Consider the following 24,188-nt stretch of genomic DNA (forward strand, 5'->3'; position numbering starts at 1 on the left):
CCTCCAGCTTCCCGTCCCAGTTGATGGCAAGCCCAGACGTGTGAAAAGTCTCCAAAGATTTCGTGTGTCTTGGTTGATGCTGGCATTTGCGTTCATCAGTCTTTCCATTGCCTGGGACTTGCAAAGCCTCGACCAGGGTCCGGGGCCTCAGGCTGGTCCCTTTCCCTTCTTCCTTTCCTTCTCCCCTACCACCCCCATCTGGCGAGTTCCCTGCTGCTCCTGATCCGACTGCGACAGGTGTGTGTGCGTATGTGTGTGCAAATGTGTGTGTGTGTGTGCGTGCGCCGCCTGCAACTGCATCGTCGTGCCGCTGCACCGATGGGGACGGAGGCATACATCGGGTCGTTGGTGGTCGCGGTAGTGTCGAGGGCAACCGTACGGCACCTTGAGCAGAGAAAAGAAAGCTGCTGGTGATCGACGGGACGGCGGTAGGCAGGTAAGTTTATGGGGTGAGTGCATCAGCTAGTGAGTTATGGTATGGATTTGGTAGTGTAGGTATCCGTACTCTACCGTGGTGTATGGTACGTTTGGGTAGTAGTAGCCAGTATGCCACTGCCAGTTCCACGCGCATTTCGGCTTCCATCCGTCAAATGATGCTGCGCAGGTGGCAGCTAAAGACGGGACAGTGAGTGCAAGCAATGCGGAGGCAACGCCGCGAAGCCGCGACGCAGAGAGCGAGGAAAAGCGTATCGTGCTCATCCCGTCATGCCCCAGTCCCAAGTCCCAGATCAAAGATGTACTCCGTACCTTAGTCGCAGTCGCAAAGTGCCAGGCCAGTCAGGTCGCTCCCCTTCTCTCTCTCCTTCTCTTGAATCTTGTCCAGGTGTCTCTCCTCTTCCTCGTCCTCGATCCATTCCATCCATCCTCCTCTTTGCTGCAGTGCTGGCACCCCCGGTCAGTCATAGGCAGTCCCCTACCTTAGTCGCTAGTCCAGTCAGTGCCCGCCATTGAATCCAACTGGGCTGCTGGCGCTAGCGCCACGCCTCACGCCTGGTCTCGCCTAAACAAGGTACGTAGGCTACGTACCGCCAGATTCAGATTCGCCCATCCTTCCATTTCATCCACTCTTGCGGGCTTCCTCAATCTTCAATCTTTCCTCATCTTGAATCGACGACTGCAAAAAATCGCTTCCCCCTCGACCGACGACGCCAGCAAAACGCGCCCACGAAGGCTCTCATCGAGTCCCCCATCGAAATCTCTTAAAGAACCCCCTTTCAATTACGCCGCCCACAGCGGCGCCGAGCGGCATGGTCACCAAGGAGTACCTCGACTCGGACAGAGTCAACTTTCTCGTCTGGAGGTGAGTTCACCCTTTTTGCGTCTCACCCACTCCCGCCCGCCGCACCTCCACGCACAATCGCGCCTCACTCATCTCACGCCCTCTGCCTTTGCCCTCTCATGAATCGCTTCTCGACGGATGGTCTCGCGCCCTCATGCTATCGCTGACCTGCTGACTTTGACTCTCCTCTCTCAGGTATCTCTTGGAAGGCAGTACGTGACAACCAACCGTCTGGGCACAGCCAGCGACAGCTGGTGGGGGCCACGGGCTTTTTTTCTGACGATTGCAGACTACCGAGAGACCGCAGCCAAATTCCAGAAAGAATGGCACATTCAGCAACCTCATCGCCATTTTGACTTCGCAAATCACGTCAAGAGCCACGCTTTGGTGTCCGTCATCAACAAAGGCCTCTGCTACCATGCCCTCGAGAGAGAGCATGCGAAGAAATTGGTAAGGCATTGTGCTCCACTCGGCTGTCCTTCCCACCTTCCCTTCCGCGTCATAAGCAACCGGTGCACCCCGAGTCGGCGGCGAGACGGACGGGTGGGTGTGTGGAAAATGTGCGAACTCTGGCAAACTAACGTTTTCTCTGCGCGTGCAGGTGCCTTCAGATGCTGCGGCTGCGGCCGAAGCACTGCAGCTGGGGTTGTTTGGGCCATTGATCGCTCAACCGCCTCAAAAAATTGAGGAGGATGAGGACGCAGATGGCGAGGTGGACGACACAGAGATGGAGGTCGAAAACACTCGGAAACGCCAATTTGACAGCCGGCCACAACAGCAGCACATGGTGAATGGCGGCTCACCCAGCAAGCGGCCCAGGCTGAGCAATGGGTATGAGAGCACGAACGGGGCGGATGCGGCCACGGACCCCATGGAGCTAGACAGCCATGGCGACAACAACCATGCCTATCCGTCGCCTCTCGAAGGCGAGCAAGCTCCGACGCCCACCCCGAGAACAGATGGCCCCGAGCAGGGCACGCAAGTCGACAAAGTTGAGGAATTGGCCACGGAGACGACATTTCTACGATTAATGCCCGATGACGGCAACTCCAGCGCCGGTGCCACCAACAACGCTGGCGACGGCGGCGCCCCGACGACTTTGACTACCACTGCTGCAAGCGCAGGCGGCCCTGGAGCTTCGCCCTCGCCAGCCAACGGTGAAAACGCACCCATTCTGTTGCGCTGCGAGTGGAACCCAAAGGACCCATCAATCTTGGCGGCTGCTGGAACCGATGCGCTAGCCCGAATTTGGACCATCTCACGTTCAAGCACAATGACGCCCACTCCAGCTCCCGAACCCGACGGTCACGTGCATGGTGTACATCGCCCGTTTCATAGTCTCATCGACGACGAGACTCCCAAGACAGCCACAGTAGGTCAACTTGCTTGGAATAGTAGGGGAACGGCCATTGCCATCGCCATCGAACATGGCGACAGGGCATCGGTTCACATCTGGGCAAAGGACGGTTCTCATGTCGACAAGTTCGACGTCTCAGACCCTCCCGTGATCAAGCTCCGTTGGAGCCCGAGCGATGCAGCCCTTCTCGCCATTGCGCCCGATAACAGCAACGCAAATGGACCCGGCGGCGCTCTGGTCACTGTCTATCACTCCCTGACGTCCAACACACTGTCCTATTTCCTGCCGAATCACGACTTGCTCAGCTGGCCACTGGATGCTGCGTGGACCAGCGAAACAGAGTTCCTCCTTACCGGCGGAGATGTCATGCTGTCACTAAAGTGCACGGAGACGGCCATCGTGCCGAACAAGAAATTGGAGAGCCGAGGGGACGACACATTTACTCAGGTTGTCTACGACCGGCGATCAAAACTTTCCGCTACCGCGAGCGACAAGGGCATCCTGGATGTAAGTGTCCCGAAACGCCTGTGCCATGAAAGTTCAGCTGACTCAACCTTGTAGCTTTGGGACGAAGATGGTCACCGCCGGTCAATAACGGCCCACTCTGGGGCGATCACGGCGGTACAGTGGCAGCCTCTCCCGGATGATGCCGTCGTGCCGGAAGACGAACGATTGGTCGCATCTGGAGGCGACGATTGCGCCATTATCATCTCCAACGCCAAGGACCCTGAGCCTGGAAAACCAAAGTCTATTCTGACCATGGAATCGCCCATTGTATCGATTGCATTCACACCAGATGGCGCTTTCATCGCCGGAGCCACGGCCGGTCGCATTCTGATCTGGAAGGTTGGCGAGCAGCACACGATGCCAAGGGCGAGCTGGAGCAGATCGCCACATCCCGGATGGCTCAGTCCCAAGGCGAGCTCGGAGCCGGAGGACGAGGATGAGCACTGTCTGTGCTGGGATGCCGACGGACAACGGCTCGCCTATGGAGCTAACAGCAGAGTAAGTCATATCTCAAAACCTCATGGTGCGACCTGATTCTAATCATGCGCAGCTGGCTGTGATCAACTTCCGTCGGTAGACGAAACAGAGATTCGTGCCCTCTGGCACACGCTTAAAGTCGTTCAAAGCATTCCAATGGAGTGTTAGACGTTATAGAGACTCGGTAGTCCAACATCAAACCACCGAGACCTTCCGAGAAAGGGGAAACCATGTTCACCCTCCGAGAGTCTCAACCAAACGATTCTGTGTCGTACATTTACCACTTTCGAATTTTTGCAGTTATCCGGCGTCGCGGCGGTGTTGTTTATCGATGATTTCAGACAGGTCCCCAACAAACGGGGTTGGGGCGGGGAACCGGCTGCCTTCTTGCATACGCATACCTTCCATCTCACATTACAACTGAAGTTTCTGGAAAGGACGACTGGCGTCTGCGTTGGTTTAGATGTCACCGTGGTAGATGATTCGGTCTCTTTCCCCCCTCTGGTTGACTGATTGTTCTCCAACGTACTCGTGTCCCGCCAGCGGAGGAGGGGTACTTACTTTGACACTTGAGGGCTCAGCACGTTGTACACTATGCCTGTATATACCAAACGATATGGAAAAAGGAAACTATGACACTTGACTGCACGCTGGTTTGATTTGTGTGTAATTTTTTGACGATGTCGTGAAGGACTACAGAATACCATTGTGGTTCTAGACCTATCGCGAGGTGATGAAGAGCGACAGCCTATGGTGGGAAGGCTCTATGTCAGAAATTCTACATGACCGTCATTATAGCTTCCAATGCAAAATGTAAGGTATGCGATTTGGCTTCAAAGTTACCTACCTTAGATCACCGACGGCTTGGTTAGACGTGACAAAAATGGCAGCCCGGGCCCCCGCATCGGATCCGGACGGACGACGGAGAGGGGGAGGGAGGGGACAGTGTAAAGGGAACGGGAAACCCCAGCCACACTTTTGCCAGCGCCTCTCCTTCAATGTCGTGCCCCGCACGTGTGATTTCCAACGACGACGTCCCCTCCATTTTTCATCCGTGCGCCGCGTCCGTTTCCCTTCCTCTGATTGCAAAAGAAGGTGCGGAGTCTCAATCCCATTGTCTTCCCGCCCTCGACGACGATTCGAAAAACGCATTGTTTCTTTTTTCGACTTCCTCCCGTGGCGGACTCGACGATCGCGACTGACTGAGGGGGGCGTGCTTTTTTGTCTCACTGAGATCCGACGTGGGTTTTAGCTCGCGATATCTCGACACTGCTGGACGGATTTATCTTTTTTTTGACGATCGGGTTAACGAGCGAGGCGACTGCGTGTTGAGTGAGGTGAACGAAACGGCGCCAGGCAGGATCAAACTCGCGCACACACGCGACGTGCCTAATCGACCTGGCAGCTGAGAGCTCTCACCAACCGACCTTTGCGACCTCTCATCTCTCACTCATCCACATACAACACGCTAAACCACAACCCGTCAACCACTCTTACAACATACACATCACACACAAGGAAAAAATGTCAGCACCATACTACACCCCCCAACGCCCCTACTTTTCCCCCTCAAACCACCCCTCCGCATCCTCCTCCACCTCCACAACACGCGCCGGCGGCAGCGGCGCATCGGGGGCAACGGGAGCACCCTCCTTCACACCCGCCATGCGCGACCGCCAAGCGCGCGGGAAAGACCCCTACTCGCCGCACGACAGCCCCTCGGACTCGGATCTCGAGTTTGAAGGCGGGGCCGGGGGTTCGCCTTCGGGGGGCGGCGGCGGGGTGGGTAGGTTGGGACACCTCGGTCCCGGGGCGGGACATCACGGCGGCGGCGGTGGTGGGATGTTAGCCGGGGGAGGTGTGGGCGATGGTGATTCGCATGAGGTCAGGAGAAGGAAGCTTTGGGCTGTCGCTGTGCTTGAGGATCCGGAGAAGTTGGCCATGTACGCGTGTAGTCGCGGAGACGTAAGTACCTTTCCCCTTTTCTCCCCCCCCTTTTTTTTTTCTTTCGATCCGTCTTTCTCATTCCATGTTATATCGCGCACCAAACTGACGTCCTTTGCAGAGCATCCCCGGCACCCGCCTCCACTTCACCCGCATGCTCTGCGGTTTTGACGAGGAGCCGATGCACCGGCAGCAGTCGGACCACCGCAAGGCGTCGGCGTCGTCGTCTTCGGCGCGGCGGGATCCGAGGCGGCGGAGCGCTGGAGGGGACCGGATGGGTCGTCATTGAAATCGGGCCACGGGCTGCATGGCACTTTCCTTTTTACCCTGTGACGGCCTCTGACGTATGATACGACACTCTTTGACGCGCGGTTTGCGGGATTACGGAGTTGGGATTTTGATCTTGGAATTCGGGGGGGATTCTGTTAGGAGGGAATGGTATCTTTGCGGGAAATCAGCTTGCTCTGCCTTGACGTTTGTCTCGTGGACATTCTTGACGTGGCCGGGGGGGGAACATCCCTCGGCTGTAGTGGACGAGGTTGGCCTCAAATCGAGGCACATGAGGAAGAAGAGAAATAGCACGGCGTAATGGAGTTACGGAGTCATCATCACGTCCTGCATCCTCAAATACACATTCTCTCGAGTCAGACAAACTGCAATGGGTCCACATCACGACTGAATACCAGCCAAAAGTTCTCAGTACGTGAAACGTCAATGTGAAAAAGGGATCGTATGTCGGTCTCCCGCTGGTATCCGCACCGGATCAGCCAGCTGACCTTATAGAAGCTATGTAATTCTCTCTCTCTCCCCTCTGCCGTTCTCTAGGTAAGCTAAGGTCAGGCCAGGTTTATCCTACGAGTAAGTATACAACCCTAGGCCTCTCTCTGGTCATCATAATTACACGAAATGGCAATCCCGTCTAGATGAACAGGTTTGCCGTGGTTCCAATGTGCAATCGTCGAAGCTCCCCCCAAGATGGAATTTGAATCCAAAAGGGGGGCAGTAATAATAGTAAATGAAAACAAGAAAAAAGCACCGCCAACGCCGAGTAATGCAATGGTCTAGAGTAATATCCAACTCGTCCCGTCCTGTATATTCCCTCCTTGAGCTGTCCCAGGTCACACCGCATCTTTAGGCGTACCTGGCGCTCTGAGTCCTGTTCATCTCCCAACCTCCGTTCTGGTAGGGGTCACCGCCATGATAAGGCGGAGGCGCGCCGGGCCGCGTAGCAGCCGGCGGTGGCGGAGGAATGTTGGGATTACTCCACGCGCCCCCGTAGCTGTTCCACCCGCCATTGTGCGCCATCGCCGGCACGGGCACGGGTTTGAGACGCTTAGCTCTTTGCCGGCTCCTGCTCCGCCGGCACGCGCCGCAGATGCAGCTAAACAACACAATGAGGACCAGGAGGCCGACGACGATGACGACGGGGATGAAGATGCCCTTGTTGTTTTGGATCCAGTCCATGATCTCGGTGCCGGCGTTGGCGCCCTGGCAGACGCCGTTGGAGCACTTGCCGCCGCCCGTGCACGACGTGCCGTCGAGGAAGTTTTGGTTCATCGTCACGCAGGCGCCGTTGCCGATGCTGGGGACATTGCAGGAGATCATGCAGTCTGAGCTGCCGCTGTTGCAGGAGGTTACCGATGTGGAATTGGTTCGCGATCCCCAGGCGGTCTTGCACTGCTGATCACGAGAGGTGCACTGTCCAGAGGCGCAGGTGAGGCCCTCGCCAGAGTTACCGCAAGAATCACCGTCAGCCTTGTGCTCGTCGCTGGGACACGTTGATGATGAGCCGCTGCAGGTCTCCTGGGGGTCGCAAGAACCGGTGCTCGTTCTGCACACGGTACCGTTGGAAGCGAACTGGCACTGGCCGTTGCAACAGTCCTCGTTGGCGGGGTCGCAGACTGATCCGGTGGTGAACTTGCACGTCGTGGGGTTGCAGCACCTGTTGCTGCCACAGCCAGAGGTTCCACCGCAGTCGCAGTCCTCGCCAGACTCAACAATGCCGTTACCACATTGGCTTCCGGTGATGGTGTTGACATTTCGGTTGTTCGTCAAGCAAGACGACTTGACCTGGTTACGGAGAAGACCGGAGCAAATGTTACCGATACTGCAAGGAGAGAATGCTCTGATACCGGTGCCGGTCGACGGGTTCATAATGTAAGAACCACCCGCATTACAGGTGCTGGAGCTCAGGGGGCAGCACCGCTGCATGTCGGAATCGCCATTGCTGCAAGTGTCGGAAGTGCAGTCGTGTACGGCACCAAAGGTGTGGCCGACCTCGTGAGCGATAACCTGCCACTCACTTGGCGTTTGAATCACTACGTTGGCTGACGCGACCGTCTCATTGTTACTGCCGCTGCCTGATGTCTGGGCTCCATCGGTGCAGGCCTGTCCCAACCACGCCAGGCCAACAGCGGAATCGGTGCCGCAGGTACTCAGGAGCGTCCAGAAGGCGTTGTCATCGTTGGACTTACCACGCCACGCCGAGAAGAGATTGAGACGATCGGTAATGGTGACGCTGTTACTGCATGCGACGTTCCACGGGGCGGTCGAGCTGGCCTGTCCAGGGCAGTTGGCGTCGCTGATTGTGAGATTCTGAATGCCGAGTGAGATGTTGAATGTGCTCTCGTACACCTCGGAAGCGGCGTTGATCACATCGATGATGTTCTGCCTGACAGCCTGCGTTGAGTTGAAGGCGGCGGTGTAAGTGCAGTCCGTAGCAACGCCGAGGAGGGCGATCTTGCGCGTCGTCGGGCATCCGTTGGTTTGTCCGATGGTGGAGACGAGGTTGACACCTGCGCCGTTGTTACCGGTGCTGCCGTCAATCTGCCTGCCGAAGATGTTGCGTCCGAAGAGAGAGTTTGATGGCACGGACTGCAGAGGTTCGGTATCCCGCGCGTCAAAGATCTTGTAGTCAGTGTTGAAGTCCAAGCTGTCCGAGTTGCATGAAGACCGGCCGAAAATTTCCCGCTTCTTCTTTAGATCCTCACGGTCGGTCCAGTATTCGATAATATCCGAGTCCCTCCAGACCACCATGTACTCGTCGGGATTCCGACCCTTGCCCGGAGCGTCGGGGTCCTCGCGGTGCTTGCGCGCATGGTAGTTGGTTCCGGTCTGGATTCGGTGGTGGTCGTCGTCGATGCGGAAAGCGCCCTCGAAAATGGGTTCCGCGCCGTCTCGGTGTACCGTGATTCGAGCCCATCCAGCATGCCTCCAGTCGTTGGGGCTTCCCTCGTGGCGTACGAATGCCTTTCCCCTGAATACCCGGTGCTCTAACCTGTCGACAGTTTCTGTGGTGTGGATCTTGCCGTCGTGGCCCATGTAATTCACTTGGAGATTGTTGTGGAGAATGTCATCGTTCGGTTCCAGCGCAAGGCGTATTTCCTGTTGCTTGTCGTGTAGAGAAAAAGTGAGATCGAAGTGCGAAAGGGCGTGGCAGTGTTGTGAAGGGGAGTGGAAAACGGCATCTTCGAGGATGGTGACATAACTCAGCGGGTTGCGCTGTGTCGAGTGTGCTGTTCGCCGTCGTCAGTACGCCTCGCAGTACACCATCACTTTCCAAATACATACTATAAACACTCTGGGGAAGAGCCGCGAGGCCGGCAAAGGCGGCAGCTATGGTCCTGAAGGAAACCATGGTTTGTGGTGGTGTCCCCGCAAACGGGGTGAGGCTCAGAGAGGCCTCTCAGTTGTGGTGTTGCGTAAGCCTCTCGAATAGGGGAGATTGAGAGAGAGGAAGAGGGCCGGTTTGCGATCGTCTTAAACCACTGTTGTGCCCACGTCGCACCGCGTTGTCCCGGGTGGTTTCCAAAAAAGAGCAAATACACACACGAAGACGATGGGATGACGAACGAAAAAGGTAACCAGACGGACAGCAAAGTAATAAAACAAGAATGAACGAATGGAGAGTGGTGGACGGGGAAAAGAAGGTGGAAAGTCCGGGTGCTGGCGGCCGTTCGACGGGTGACGGAAGAGGAGAGAGCGCCAGTGCTCAGGAACTTGCGGATGTGGGATTCCTCGGGGGGCGTGTGGCACACTGCAGAGTGAGAGTCCACTACAAAGTGCCAAAGAGTGTGCGAGTGTGAGATGAACGGTGGATTGCGCAACACGATCTCTTGGTACGGGGGCGTGGACCAACTGTATTGGAGCTCGAGAGGTGCTGTGGATTCCACAGGCGGGCTGGGCGACGTCTTGGTAACTCTTGGCCTAGTGCTACTCGGCGACGCGGCAGTGGCAACGCCAATGTCCAAGTATCCTCGTGGGGGCTGGGACAATGCAAGCTGTGCAAAGTACCCGTAGCGTCCGTAGCGTCCGTAGCGTCCCTGGCAACCAACCCGGTTTTTGTGTCTGTATGTACGGAGTACCCGTACAGTGGTTTCTCTCGGTTTGTCGTGTTGAGTACGATGCAAGAGAGAGAGAATGGAAATAAACGACAGTCCCAAAAGGGGTGGTTGGGTCGGGTGAGTGAGAATCAAGGTTGCGGGATGGGCTCTATTGTGGCTCTGCACACTCTTTTCTCTCCCCTCTAGACTCCTGACTGGCTGGTGGTGTACCTTTCTCCAGGACCGGGGGAGGAGGAGAAGAAGAAGTCTACTGCGTAGGTACTGTACGTAGTACGCAGTGGAAGGATGTCAGGATGGAGAATGGTTCGGATTTTGTGTCCCTGTTTCACTGTTAGTTGCTGACAACCTTTTGGCAACGGAAGCCGCAAATGCCAATTAATTCTGCGACCCGGTCGATCCCCCATCGACCCCGAGCCCATGGACGCCAACACGGGCGCTACGCTGGACGCTGCGCTTGCTTCGCTCGCTCTCGTGATCTATCCCAGGCACTTGGGCTAGCTTGTCACTGACACCAACACCCCGGATAGGAATTAAACGAGAGGAAAATGGGCCACGAAAGAAAAAAAAGAAGAAAGGCCGAAGAACCCGCCGCCCGTAGCCTGATTCCGGTCCAGCCAGAAAAAAACCACTGACGCAGAAGCCGGCATCGGGGCTTCTGTATACTTCGTAATGTCTGCGCTATAGTTCATCTCATGGCGCTGACCGACATATGCACGCAATGATTCAGGCTCATGCAAATATAGGAAGACTGCAAGAAAGGGGGGAAAAAAAAAAGCTTCGTTCCAACATACCTCTTCGATGCCGACACCAAGTGGGATGCGGGTGCGTGCGTTGCGTTGCGTTCGTAGGCTGTAGCGAGAGGGGAATCCCGGCGTCAAAAGCCAAGATGCTCCTTTCCCGGGGATCTGACACTGTCCTCGTCTGAGCTGAGGCACGAGGAGACCTAGGAGGGCCGTTGGAGTCCAAGTCCCGCGAATACCTGCTCCAACTCCCGTGAATGTAGAGGGGGCCGATGGCCTAGCAAGGCAATGGAGCCGATGAATGGAGGGGGGAAGGACTGGACGTGATGGGATGAGATGGCAGCCCTGGGAAAGACGTATCGGGCTGAGCAATTGGCAGCGTGTCAGCGGTTTCTCTGAGGATTCTCCTGCACATGCACATACAATGAGTGGTGGTGTGTTGGGTTTCCCTTCCCTCGACAGAGGGGGATCCCTACTTTACACAGAGCTGTGTAATCGTGGGCTATTCTTAGCCGTGCTGTTATAGACAGAATACGTACCTTTTTCCGACGTTGGTGGTGGTTTTTCCCTTCCAGATTCCCCAAAGGCCCAAACCCTTGGCTCCAAGTTGCGACCTTTTTCCCGTTGTGTGTTTCAGAGCCCAATGGAATGGCACGCTGGGCCAGGTAGACTGCAAAATAGGGCGCTTTCTCGGCCAATGGCAACTGCCTCACCCTTGGGAAAGGGTTTCGTCGAGAAATGATGCTGGCAATAGCAACCCGAGTGAGGGGGGTTCTTCAAGCCTTTATTCAAGTTTGACGTTTTGACGGGGAGCTTAGGAGAAATGTCGAGATCTCTATTGTGTATAGCCTCAAGGACAAAACGCACAATCTGGTCTGATCCGTCCAGTGGTGCATGCATCCACGATGATTTAAGTATTTTTCTTCTATTCTCCCCGAAATCTTGGAATGTTCTCCGATTCTTTGACGGAATGGAATCTGTGGATCATTCAATTGCGCCGAGATACCACTATCATGCTCATCACTTTTTCTTGGCTTCCTTCTCTGCCACTCTTTACCCAACGGTAAACGCTTTCCCATCTGGCGAGATGGGCCATTTCCTTCAACCTCCCCCCGCCCGCGCGCGTCGGATGGGACGGTCTTGGTGCTTGGGTTGTGTCCTACTTGCTTGTTGTTCTGCTACTACCAGTCCGGTGTCCCCATTCACCACCGAAAAAACGAGTAAGCTTATTGAAGCTTACGTCTCCCTTCCCCCCTCTCTATACACTGGGTCCCTGACTTTCGGGAGGCTGAGCAGGGCTTGGCTTAGAGTTCTCTGACGGAGCCAACTCTGTCTCTGGGCCCGGGGACTGCGTGGTTCGGGACCGCTAAACCTAACTGGTCTCTCTTTTTCCTGATGTCACTCATCTTTCACCTGGAGGTTTCATTTTGCTGCTTCTTCTTCATAAAGTATCAGCAAGAGAACGCTTCTAATACACCTAGGCACGCACCCGAGACAGCTTGGTTCGATACGAATTGCCAGGCAGCTCCAATCTCCAGGGTCTCAGGCGAAGTAGTATTGGAAGTTATACATACATTCAGAAGAAACCCCAGAGTTGATTAAACCTCCCGCGTACAGGGACGGCATGGGAATGGATGACAGAGTTCAGAAACTCAACACTCCCCCTCCCCGCTATCGACCGAACCAATCATCCATCCTCATCTTACACCTTGGCTTTTCACCAGGGAAAAACATCAGACGGCCTAGATTTCTAGAGCAACCATTGGCATCAACACCGCCTTTCCCTAATGTCCATCTCTCTACACAGCCCGCGCTGGTCAGTAAGTCAGTCAGTCGAAAGGGTCGGATTTAAGCCTCTGGTCCTCCGCCGATGCCGTGCAGTACCGCCGCACTCACGCAGCGTGGAAAAAAAAAAAAAAAAAAACAAGCACATCCAACTACTTACACTAGCACAACTTACATCTCGGCGCCCCCCCCCCCCCCTCATGAGGATTGCGCGTCAGACCCCATCCTGTGGTGGCTTTGCTTTCTGCATGCACAAGAAAAAAAAGCCAAACGAAACAAAACAAGTTCTTCTCTCGACCAACCATTTCGTTTCTGAACCCTCTTGCTTGCTGAATAATCGATAGCCATTACCAAAAGTCGGTGGAGATGGATAGTGCCCTTTCACAAGTATCCGAACTGGATATCTCACCTTACCTGACCTTATCCAAGGAGGCCTCCTCCATGTTATGTTCCCTGTCTTCCGAGAGAATCCAACCTTTTTTTCCCCCCACACGCATCAGGGTATCAAATTACCTCCGAGCAGTTCACGGCACCTGAGGCCGCCGCATCTTTGGACGCCAAGTCCACGGGGGGGAACGTCTCGCCTGCTAGGACGGACTCCTCAGGAGTCTAGCCTTGATTTCTTGGCCCGAACAGGTCGATCGTGGTTCTTGGGTTTCCGTCTCCGTCTGATCGTCATCTGATACTTTCTTGGACAGTATGTAGAAGCCAGAACGATGGGAAGTGACGGAAGCTGCCTTCTTCCGGAGTACTCTATCATGATCCATGACCACTGCTCCGTGCCACATGGATCATAATTGTAGGTACGCTGCCATGTAGGAAAGAGTTGATATTGGAGCCAGTGTATATCGTGATTTCTTGACTACTGCTACAGTTTCACTTACACATTTACCCACGTGATCATTGTCCCGTTGGACAACCTTCGTCCACACAGATCGTGGCCTGATGATAATTTGTCGGTGATATACAAAACTGGCAAAGCTCATGATCAAGAAGATGTGTAAGAAACTCCCATTCTTTCACCAGTCACAGAATCTGCTGTCATATCTGGCGGGACCAGAAAACCCAGCTCAGAGAGACTCTTGAGCAACATCACCATCGTCTCAGAGAGGGCCCCGAGGAATTCCGTTCGGTGTAAGCGTACACCTGACACTGCTTTCTACTCACATTATTCCCACAGCCACGTGTCTTGCCAAACCTAAGCACCTAGCGGCAGAAGACTAATTGAAAACACAAAATTTACGGTATGGCGGAGTCCCCATTCTCTACTCGGATATAAGAGATACCTCTGATGACATGCCAAGTCCAACCAGTACCGCGTAGACCCTCCAGCCAAGAGGCTACGGATTGGGGAAGGATGGACACAGCAAGGCGCTGTTCGGTCCTGAGAACAATGATGACGACGACGACATCGGGTTTGCCTCCAATTCGTCTTCCAAGCCATCCGTACATGTACCCACCGACTTCTACCTACACACACCCTTCGTGAATGGGAGAAACGAGCTGGCGACGCACGAGGTTGAGGCTATGCTTCCAAGGCACGTTACGGGGAAGCGCCGGTACCTGTCCCACCAGATTCTCCGTAGAGACCGACCCTTCCCTCTCCGCCTACTCCTGCCTCCTGGTTCACCAAAGGAAACCAGCAGGCAGACACCATCTTCCGTCTGCAATTGTATCTCGGCCCGGTTCTGCACAGAACGGTGAATGCAGAAACACACTTCGCTTCCCAGCCCCCATCACACAAGAACCCAACCTACAGATGTCGCATGCATAGCAAAACCCGCAAAAACGACATCGTTCCGTCCTGCGAGGCCGCGAGGCCCGCGAATGGTGCCGTTCTAGCGTCACGCATCTCCCGCTGGCCGTGCTCTCTCTCTCTCTCCCCCCCATCTTGTCTCCGGCCTCGAAACCCACCACCAACTAGCGCGCCCGGGCTTTTTCTCCCTCCGGGGGCGGGCGGAGCGCCGAGTCTACTTGTAGAGAGGGGCATCCGAGTGTCAGCAAGCTGCAGATACACACGGACGGACGGACCCGTCTCTGTTCCTTTCTTTTTACTCCCTGGTTCTCAGTGAACGCAGACTGACTCTCCACGGTCTCCATCAACGATCGGGCCGCTGTCGTGACCAATGTTTCTCGGTGTTCAAGAGAGCAGCTGAGTCTCGGTGGCAAAAGGGTAGCTTCGTCAACTACGAATACTGTACCAGCAGGCACACCCTTCTTTGACTTTGATCATACCCTTCAAGCTGACCCGTTGGTCGGTGGGAACCATGTATCAAGTTTCAGAATGGGTTTGCCCACTCGTCATCAAGATGTCAAGCTAAGTCCGATATCATGCCGGGCTTGTGAGGCATGTGGCGTGGCACGCGATGAATAGGCAATGTATGTTTCCATGTTTTTTTTCCTCTTTGGGATTTGGGCTCGAAAATATTTCAAAATATGGTTCGCTATATGGCAAAAAACAAGAAGCAATAACCCTAGAAAAGCTATTCATGGGGGTTTCCAGGCGGGACGGTACATCAAACCGATCGGTTCGTACCTACATCCATCCTCCTCTGTTCATATGGTATCACTCACGTCTCTCCTGTCTCTCCCTCACTCTCCTACCATCGTCGTTCTGCATTTACTTCTTTCTCTTTTCCTCGTGGACAATGTTGATAATCTTTTCAACAATGGAAGGATCCGAAAGCTATTCTTTGCATTAGCACACTTGTATGCATAAAGAGGTGTTTTCAAACTTACAGTCGTAACATCACCAAGCTGATCCTCCTCACCAGCCAAGATCTTGCGGAGAATTCTGCGCATAATCTTGCCGGAGCGGGTCTTGGGCAGATCGGGCACGATGTGAACGGCCTTTGGTGCGGCAAACGGTCCGATGCTCTTGCGCACCTGCATGATGAACTCCTTGCGCAGCGCGTCCGAGGCCTCGTTGCCGTCCTTGAGGGCGACGAAGGCGTTGACGGCCTGGCCGGTGAGCTCGTCCGCGACGCCGACGACGGCGGCCTCGGCGATGGAGTGGTGCTCGATGAGCGCGGCCTCGATCTCGGCGGTCGACAGGCGGTGGCCAGAGACGTTGACGACGTCGTCGACGCGGCCGCGGATCCAGTAGAAGCCCTCGTGGTCACGGCCGGCACCGTCACCGGTGAACTAGAGTCATTGTCAGCCAGTGTACAACATTGTCAAATAGCAGGCGAGACTCACGTAGTAGCCTGGGTAAACATTCAGGTACGTGTCCATGTAGCGCTTGTGAGCGCCCCAGACGGTGCGGGCCATACTGGGCCATGCCTGCTTGAAGGCCAACACACCCTCGACATCGTTGCCGTGAATCTCTTCGCCGGAAACGGGGTCGATGATGGAGGGCTCGATGCCGAAGAAGGGCAACGAAGCACTACCGGGCTTGGTCGGCGTGACACCGGCCAGGGGAGTGATGACGTTGGAGCCCGTCTCGGTCTGCCAGTACGTCTGCAGTTGTGTTAGTCCTGTTATATCCTCGCGTCAATGCCAGCTTCACTTACGTCTACAATGTGGGCCTCCTCCTTGCCGACAACCTCAAAGTACCACTTCCAGACCTCGGCGGCGATGGGCTCACCGACGGAGCCGAGCACTCTAAGGTGCTTCATGTCGCCCTTGACATGCTGGTCACCGGCCCGCTTGAGTAACCGCAGAGCGGTAGGGGCGACGTAGAACTGGGTGACTTGGTGGTTCGCGATGATATCCCAATATCTCGAGAAGTTGGGGTAGGCGGGTGTGCCCTCGAAGACGACGGTGCTCACACCGAGCAGCAGAGGGGCGTATACGACGTAGGTGTGTCCGGTAATCCAACCGACATCACCACCGCAGAAGTAACGGTCGCCATCGTGGATGTCAAAGACGTACTTGCCCGTGGCGGCGGCACCGACGAGGTAGCCACCAGTAGTGTGCATAACACCCTTGGGCTTACCGGTGGAACCGGAGGTGTAGAGAAGGAAAAGGGGGTCCTCGGAGTTGACCCGCTCAGGGGGGAAGTAAGAAGGCCACTTCTCAACCTCTTCGTGCCACCACCAGTCACGGCCCTTTGTCATGGGCACATCGGCGCCGGTGCGCTTGTAGACGAGGACGTGGGACACATCGGGGCACTGCTTCAAGGCATCGTCGACAATCTTCTTCGTGCCGATCAACTTGCCGCCACGCTTACCCTCATCAGTGGTGATGACGACCTTTGAGTTGCCGTCAATGACACGATCACGGAGAGAGTCGGCGGAGAAACCGGCAAAGACGACGGAGTGGACGGCGCCGATACGGACGCAAGCGAGGAGAGCAATGATGGCCTCGGGAATCATGGGCAGGTAGATGGCAACGGTGTCTCCCTTGCGCACGCCCATCTGCTTCAGAACCCAGGCGGTGCGTGAGACCTCGCGGAGCAGCTCGCCATAGGTGACATTGCGGCCTTCGCCAGGCTCGTCGGCCTCGTAGATGATGGCAACGCGGTTGGGGTCCTTGAAGGCGTGACGGTCGACACAGTTGTAGCAGGCGTTGAGCTGGCCCTCAACAAACCAAGCGCTATCACCACCGGCCAGGGAACCGGAGTAGACGGTCTGGAAATCGCTGAACCAAGACAGGAGCTCGCGGGCTTTGGTGCCCCAGAAGGCCTTTGGGTCGGTGATGGATTCCTTGTACAACTTTTGGTAGTCCTCGAGACCTGCAGCAGGGGAGAGGAAGGGGGAGCTCCGGTCAGCCAATGAAGAGGGGAGGAATTGGGGTAAAGAGGGGAAGATGGCTTACTGCTCAAGTGGGGCTTGCTGGGGTGCTCTGCGGGAAGGAGACAGAATTGTTAGCCCAAAATGTCCAATCAGTAGCTCCGAATTGCGCTGCCCCTCCTTCTTTCTCCCATGGAAAGTACAAAGTACTTGATGGGGATCCATAGGGTTGACCACAGTAACGACAACCCCCTGCAGCCACCATGGGCAATCTCCAGTGCCCCTCACGCGACTTTCGGACGGCAACAGGCCATGGAACTGGGTCTGACTCTTGGGTGTCTGGGTCTGGAATCTGGCTTCTGCAAATCGGCGGCGCACTTACTGTCAAGCATCTTTTGGGGGGGATCTGTTGGGATTCAAAATTAGCCATGGTGATTCTCCCAACAGACATGCAAATAAAACCATTTGGTCGAAGCGAGAGCAGTCAGGCTTTGCGTTGCGCTCGCTCAGAGAACCGTGTAAATGCGGTTGAAGGGGTGAGGACGCAGACGCAGACGTTCGGTGCTGTTTGGCGCGAGGGACCAAAAGTAGACCAGAAATGGAGCTAGGAAATTGGGGTTCTGTTCGGGCTTACGGAAGGTATCAACGAGGTGGGCCTCGGCGACCACGGGGGCCTTTTGTGGCTCTGCGGCATCGGTCATTGTGGCGGCGGGGTGGTTTATGTGTGTGTGTGCTGCGTGCGTGCGTTTGTGTGTATTGTGTGCTGTTTATGAAGCGATGCGGGGTACTTTGTGCAGGCTTGTAGAGGTTCTGTCGAGCTTCGAGAGATCCGCTGGCGCTGCTAAGCTGTGAGAATCGTGCGACAATCGTCCGTCTTTGCCGTCCTCGTCGTAAGAGAAGCAGTCCTGCTCGTGCAGTAATGATGGGAGGTCGCGCGCAAGCTGGGGTCGGAACTGGCGCAACTCTCCACAAGTCAAGCGTCGAGTCGCGTCTTGTCCTAGATAGGCGTTGCTGCAAAGCGGGTAGCGGCAGCAGAGAAAACAAGTCGACGTCCCAATGGGTGGTTCCCTTGAATCCTGTCCTCGTTGTGTTTGCTTTATGCGTATGTAACTGAGAGGGGAGATGTCCTAGAAATGTAGGAGTAATCGGAGATGGGTTGTGGAAGTGAAGAGAAGAGGAGGAGTAGGAGGAATTGGGAAAGACGAAGAGGATGTGAGTCGTAATTAAGAAGACCAGCTCTCCAGGTGGCCGAGCCGCGAATTGGACGGGGGATAGGATTGCTTTTAATGGACGAATGGGGAGTTGGGACTTGTACTGGGAACGTCTGGTAAACGTGGACTCCCACTCCGGGCACGTCGACCGACAACTTGAGCCGGAGGCGCTGTTCGGGACCTGGGACGGTGCACCACGTCAAGCTTGAGAGCTAAAAGGAAGCTTCCTTGTAACGACACTAGCCACTCACTCACTCACTCACTCACTCCTCGGTACCGTACTCCGTACCTTGTCTTACCTTACACATACATACCCGAACATACATAGCTTCAGTTGACAGTCACTACTTAAGTCTCACAGTACTAAGTCACCCTCATACAGCATCTCCGGCAGCCCAAGGTCCCAGATTTGGGCATTGTGCGGAGTGTCAGTGAATACAGCCAGGTCTCTATCTACAAGGAGCCCCATCCACGGTACGGAGCACATTCACGGATCATGGTACACTGCAGCGCAGGCCGATGATGTTATGGAGAAAAGGGACAAGCCATGCGGAAAGGGAAACTCCTTCAGCCCATCCCTTGCCCTCCATTGGTCATCATTTGCCATGGCACCCCGCAATCCCGTCCGCTTCCTGTAGCCTGTAGGCGGGCTGTGGCTGGTCCATCTCCGTACTCTGTACCGCTGTACCGTTACCGCTTGGCCGGGGGTTGAGCTGTGTCTTGCCTTTCCTTTGCCCCGAACCACCTGCGAACCCTCCCCTTCCCTGCAACCCCTCGCGTCCAACCCAGCTCCCAACACCGCGCAGACCTGCATCGTCCAGTCAAAGACGAGACGAATGTACCTTTTGACCCTTCTCCCCAGAGCCCAAGGACGCCAAGCTACCCGTCTCCAAACTCGCCAAAGGAGCCCGCCAGCCCGCCTGCCGTCCGCGCCTGGATGCTCCTGGGCCCGTCGGTTGGTCTTGGTCTGGGGGAGGGGAAGGGTTTCTGCGCTAATGAGAGACAAAAAAGACACAATTGGACCTCGCAACTGTGCCTTGCAAGTACTTTACCAAGTATCCGTAGCTCATCTGAATGCGACGAACTCTGTCCGCCTACCGATTAGATTCTCCCGTCGACCGGCCGAGCAAATTGAACGCCCAATGACCCTGACCCTGCTCGTGATCCATGGTAGCCTGCTATTGGGATGACGGTGACGACGTCCAAGAGCCTTCTCACAGTCTTGCGCTCATGTATACAAGTGACGATCCATTCGTTTTCACACCATCAGCGCTAGGGAGCCTGTCTTAAAACGGGGGCATCGCGTGTCAATCAGTGTCGGTACTGAAGTTGTCTCCTGCTCGTGCTCGTAAATAGCCTGTATGGATACCCTGACCGCCTAAAGTCGGCCCTATGATATATATTCATCGATTTACCATTGACCATGTCACTTCATCGAAGCAGGAGATATTGTGAGCCACCGTCTCGGTGGAGCTTTCTTCTTGCACCGCGGCTGTGAGTGTCGACATCTCTCATGGTCTTCTGTCTCGGTTTGTAGCCTGTCTTTTCGTGTCCTGGCCTGAACTCGCCGAGAATGCGCCAGTGGGATAAGTGGCGCCCATCACCCGACTTCTTCGTCCATCATCACCTTGGATGCTTGAGTGGCCGAGCCAGACCGAGGACAACCGGAAGCTCCAAGAATTTGTCAATGCGGCAGACTGGTCTCCCGACGCTTTGCTGTCAAATCATTTTGGCGTCAAGCGAACGAGGCACCAAAGCTTGCCCCTCACCTGCCCAGCGTTCCCCGCACTCTTCTTCCCCAGCGGCGTCGAGTTTGCGCCTCATAGGTCTCCTACCTCCTAGGCTGACCGCATTGCGCCGCTATTCAGGAAGCCATGCGGCTGTCGCCCAGCCAAGTGTACGCCAGCCGAGGACGCTGGATGCTGATCACGGCGCGCGACCCTGGAGTGCCGTGGTGTTCCGGCCTCCGTGATTGGCCACGACCCCAACGATGACATATTGATGATTGTGTCCTTTGGCTTGGCTCCCGCGACTTCTTGACGACCTTGCAACGACCATATCAACTCAGGTCCTCTCAAAGGCAATGATGTTGTGCTTCAAAAAATGTATGCCGGTTTTATCGGAGCATCCAACGGGAGGTAACTTCAACAAAGTCGAGAATCGAACGGTCCCAGGGCTCCGCAGGCCCCGCTGTTCCTCGTAGGCATTTCGGGGTCTGGCATTGGGTCGGGATTCAACAAAGTCTCGCAGATTCCGGGGTCGTAATCCACCACACCTGCAGTCGCAATTTGTAACTGTCTTCTTTCTCCTTGCAGATTGTGGGTAATCTCTCAGGCTGTGCATTCGCGCTTGTTGCCGATTGTCCTTCGGAAGAGAAAAAATGCACCCGAACCCACTGTGATGACTGTCGATGACTGCAGTCCTATCATGCGGCATCTCCGACGTCGGCTGCGGTCCACATAATAACCTACGGAGGCTGCCAAAGAACTCCGTACGTAGTACATTGGTACGAACAGTAGCATCCACTTGGGTGATCTGTTCTCCATGATACTAGAGTTGCATCGGAGCTATCATGGCCGCCGTCGAGGCCGCCGCCAGTTGGGGGAACCAAGTAACCTCCATCTGAAGTTGCAGGCAGCATGAGGAGGTTGGTTGTCGTATTGCTGCAGCATGGCATGGGCCTGTAGGCAAATGGAGGGGCACATCTGTACTAGCACCCTGCAGGCAGAAGAAAACCATTGATAGAAATTGCTGGTGTAGCGAGTGGTGGTGTGCGTGTGTGGTTGGAGGGGTTAAACGGAAGTCCCGCTCGTGCTTGCGCAGGTTCAAGAGAGGAAAAGAGACGCCCATGGATTCCTTGTAGTTGGATGCCATCCTCTGATGTAACACACAACAGGCAGGTGCTGTGTGCTGCCTGTCTTACCTAAGGCACCTGCATCATGTTTTTGTGTACCTGACGCCTGGCGCTGTCTTCTGGAAAAGTGGCTTGCCTCATATCAAGAGCCCTTTCCTCCAAAGAGGATACAAAAATACTGGTTCCTGTCGACTCTGTGAACATGATCGAATTGAAGAGATTCACGTTCCAGCTCGCAAATTTTGTCCAGCACCAAACGTGGCATGATGGCCTTCTGCAGTTAAACACCTCGCCTCCGCGTTTTCCCCCTCAGAACCCTTTCACCCAGCCCTGGACTCCCCAGACAGCTCACTGACTTCCCGCATTTTACCCCGTGGGCACCCGGATATCCCATGTCCACCAGTCGAAGTACCTCAGTGAAGTATCGATACACTGGGGCAAGTGCGCGCCCGTGCTTGTGATGCGCTGTTTTAGTCGTGCTGCGTGCTGCCATTCCAGAAGGCCGGGTCCCTTGCCCGTCCTCACATTTACCCCCCCTGCTCCGTTGTTCTTACGCAGTACAGTACTATGCAGCATGTGTGAGACTGATTCCGACCTAACCTTTCCTTGCTCATCCAGGTCAGTCCACCTCCCGCCGTCTCATAGGATGGACGAATGGAAGTAGTCTTGGCATACCCGACACCCGCGGGGGAAGGCTTGGGCAAAACGCCGTCCCGCCGTCGTTGCCGCCGCATCTGTAATTTGTGGCCCGGGAAGGAGGGCTGGAGGGGTCTTCCTTCTTTACGGGAAACCCGGGCGAAGGATCCTTTCACATCTAAACGATTTGTGTGGAGAAACACAGGGTACTGATTACCTGTCCGTGTCAAAGAGCGAAAAAAAAAATAGTGTTGCTTCAACCTTTGGTCGGGGTTTATTCTGGAAATCGGAGATACTCTCAAACGGGCCATTTAGGATAAATCACCGCGTCCTCCGAGCCTCGTGCGGCAGAATATGGATCTCTGGCATCTCCATATAAGCATGTGGGAATTTTGCCCTTTCTGTTGGGGAACTCCTGATGACAGATTGTTGAGTGCAAGCAAAAAAAGAAGAGGAGCCGTCCTAGCCGCTTGCGTGGTGACCTATCAGATTTACGCAATAGGTTCACTTGCATCTTGCGTGAGGCAGCATCGTCGCCTAAGCACCCAAGATACAGAAACTGACATTCTATCCTCGGTACCCTGGTCGGTCATCCTGACTGGAAGTATGGGCCCTGCCGTGAGGCTTTGCCGATCGATCATAAGTTACCACATGCATGCACTGCGGCTCCGAATGCTCTTGGAGGCATTGGACGCTCGACTTACACTCATAAACATCCAATCGGACTGATGGCGAAACACATGAGAGACCCAGCTGGTTGGGAACCGCGAAGTGGACTTGTTTGCATTTTGGCACTGGCCTGGCGTGCCCGATAGTAGTAGAAGAAGTATGTGCCCCCGACATATGCCGCCTTGAACCCCTAAACGCCTCCTTTTGTATTATCCATTTTGCTCACAGCTCCATGCTCATCAAGTACATCTCCATGATCCTCATGAACTTGGCCACAAACGCTTCCAGGTGGAAGATGACCTTCGTGCCCATCCTGATCCGGTGCTCGTAGAATGCCGACCACTTGATCACCTCCGCCTTCAGGGCATCGTCGATCAACGCAATGAGCTTGAAGGTGAGCGTCTTGAGAATCGTGGTTGGCGGGATGCAGTGCGTGAGAAGGTCGTATAGCTTTGCTCGCACTTGGAGAATCCGTGCCGGCGTGTGCTCATCGACAATCTCCCTCGCTATTTGGCTGATGAGTGCCTCCCAGTCTGGCGGCGGGATTGGTGTGCTATCCGTGACTTTCTCACTGTTGGCTTGTTAGTTTTTGATCCTGCAAATGCCGTGCAAAGGTGTCCTACTTTTGTGCGTGGACAGCCTCGTACATGAGCAGAGCTCGTCGCAGATTCCTGCCACTCTCCTGCGCGATCCTCATATGCAAGCCCTTCACCATGGGCCAGTTCTCCTTCTTCGCTGACACTGCCAGGACCTCACAAATTTGCTCGTGGGTTGGTGCAGCTACTCGGACCAGCAGTGTTCTCGATCGGATGGGGGCGATGATGTTTGCCGTCGAATTCGCTAGGAGGATCAATCGTAGGTTAGGAGAGTACTTCTCCATCGTGCGACGCAGCGCAGCCTGCGCATCTCTGGTAAGGTGGTCTGCCTCATTGATGACCACGACCTTGAATCTTTGCTTTGCCGACTGATCGACCTGTTGTGTCTGTGCCACCTCCTTCAGCAGATCCTGAACGACAACTCTGTCGTAGTTTCCGACGTCTGACGGGGTGATCTCGAGGTGGTAGTTTGACGCGACAATGTTGAATTCGAGCTTGCGGTTACTCGACGTCTGGAAAACACGCGCATCGATCTTGATCTTCTCTACACCGGGTCCGTATAGCTCCTTCAGTGTGGCAACGATGCGTGTCTTCTTTCCAGCGCCGGACGGACCGTATACCAACAAATGGGGGAAATCTCCGCTCTGAGCCTGTGAAATGTGTGAGCAGCTGCCTGGGAGAGAGCAGATTTGTAGCTTCCTACCAGAGAGCCAAGACGGTCTGAAAGCTCCTGATGGTATGTCAGAGCATCTAGTGACCTTGGTCTATGTTTATCGACAATAAGCGCCATTTTGGTTGCTGTGATGTGGAAAACGCCGTGTAGAAGACCTGAAGTTGGCTGGCGGAGCGGGCTGCAGAGCGTGGGACTTTCTGGTGATGCGCTCTGAAAGAAGACGCGTTCGCGTTAAGTGGGAAATATCGAGGCGTGGCTGGTGGCATAGGCCCGTGCCCTCAAGCCACACATGACAGCTTTGAGGCATACACCATTACTTGGCGCATAGTAACGACCTCGAATTCATCCGACTCTATAAAAACCTATGCGTGCAAAAAACATTTTTCAATGATAATCCCACGGTAGACTAATAATGGGTGTGAAAGGTATTTCCTTTATTTGTAC

General features: G+C 55.0%; 7 protein-coding genes across 7 annotated transcripts; 3 read left to right on the top strand and 4 right to left on the bottom strand.

Moving 5' to 3' along the window:
• Nucleotides 1–590: 590 nt before the first annotated feature.
• CTAM01_02221 (LisH protein) lies at nt 591–3,720 on the top strand (the record flags this gene model as incomplete). The annotated part of the gene is made up of 9 exons (XM_060518260.1): nt 591–625; nt 715–736; nt 923–1,009; nt 1,206–1,300; nt 1,475–1,491; nt 1,569–1,729; nt 1,881–3,143; nt 3,198–3,641; nt 3,694–3,720. The coding sequence occupies 9 exons, from the start codon at nt 591–593 to the stop codon at nt 3,718–3,720; spliced, it is 2,151 nt and encodes a 716-aa protein (XP_060386893.1).
• Nucleotides 3,721–5,144: 1,424 nt separating this feature from the next.
• Nucleotides 5,145–5,853, top strand: CTAM01_02222 (uncharacterized protein; the record flags this gene model as incomplete). The annotated part of the gene is made up of 2 exons (XM_060518261.1): nt 5,145–5,585; nt 5,686–5,853. 2 exons carry the CDS (start codon nt 5,145–5,147, stop codon nt 5,851–5,853), a joined length of 609 nt encoding a protein of 202 aa, XP_060386894.1.
• An 842-nt stretch (nt 5,854–6,695) lies between these two features.
• On the bottom strand, nt 6,696–9,201 carry CTAM01_02223 (disintegrin; the record flags this gene model as incomplete). Its single annotated transcript, XM_060518262.1, has 2 exons — nt 6,696–9,079; nt 9,135–9,201. The coding sequence occupies 2 exons, from the start codon at nt 9,199–9,201 to the stop codon at nt 6,696–6,698; spliced, it is 2,451 nt and encodes an 816-aa protein (XP_060386895.1).
• Nucleotides 9,202–9,650: 449 nt separating this feature from the next.
• CTAM01_02224 (uncharacterized protein) lies at nt 9,651–9,993 on the top strand (the record flags this gene model as incomplete). The annotated part of the gene is made up of 2 exons (XM_060518263.1): nt 9,651–9,844; nt 9,876–9,993. 2 exons carry the CDS (start codon nt 9,651–9,653, stop codon nt 9,991–9,993), a joined length of 312 nt encoding a protein of 103 aa, XP_060386896.1.
• A 5,059-nt stretch (nt 9,994–15,052) lies between these two features.
• On the bottom strand, nt 15,053–17,806 carry CTAM01_02225 (acetate-CoA ligase; the record flags this gene model as incomplete). Its single annotated transcript, XM_060518264.1, has 7 exons — nt 15,053–15,118; nt 15,172–15,576; nt 15,631–15,891; nt 15,945–17,107; nt 17,191–17,217; nt 17,488–17,511; nt 17,740–17,806. 7 exons carry the CDS (start codon nt 17,804–17,806, stop codon nt 15,053–15,055), a joined length of 2,013 nt encoding a protein of 670 aa, XP_060386897.1.
• A 3,644-nt stretch (nt 17,807–21,450) lies between these two features.
• On the bottom strand, nt 21,451–21,904 carry CTAM01_02226 (uncharacterized protein; the record flags this gene model as incomplete). The annotated part of the gene is made up of 2 exons (XM_060518265.1): nt 21,451–21,720; nt 21,806–21,904. The coding sequence occupies 2 exons, from the start codon at nt 21,902–21,904 to the stop codon at nt 21,451–21,453; spliced, it is 369 nt and encodes a 122-aa protein (XP_060386898.1).
• Nucleotides 21,905–22,697: 793 nt separating this feature from the next.
• On the bottom strand, nt 22,698–23,861 carry CTAM01_02227 (replication factor C subunit 5; the record flags this gene model as incomplete). The annotated part of the gene is made up of 3 exons (XM_060518266.1): nt 22,698–23,046; nt 23,099–23,721; nt 23,775–23,861. 3 exons carry the CDS (start codon nt 23,859–23,861, stop codon nt 22,698–22,700), a joined length of 1,059 nt encoding a protein of 352 aa, XP_060386899.1.
• Nucleotides 23,862–24,188: the final 327 nt, after the last annotated feature.

Source organism: Colletotrichum tamarilloi, assembly GCF_030869305.1.
Source record: "Colletotrichum tamarilloi strain Tom-12 chromosome Unknown Scaffold_5.1, whole genome shotgun sequence".
Taxonomy (NCBI): domain Eukaryota; kingdom Fungi; phylum Ascomycota; class Sordariomycetes; order Glomerellales; family Glomerellaceae; genus Colletotrichum; species Colletotrichum tamarilloi.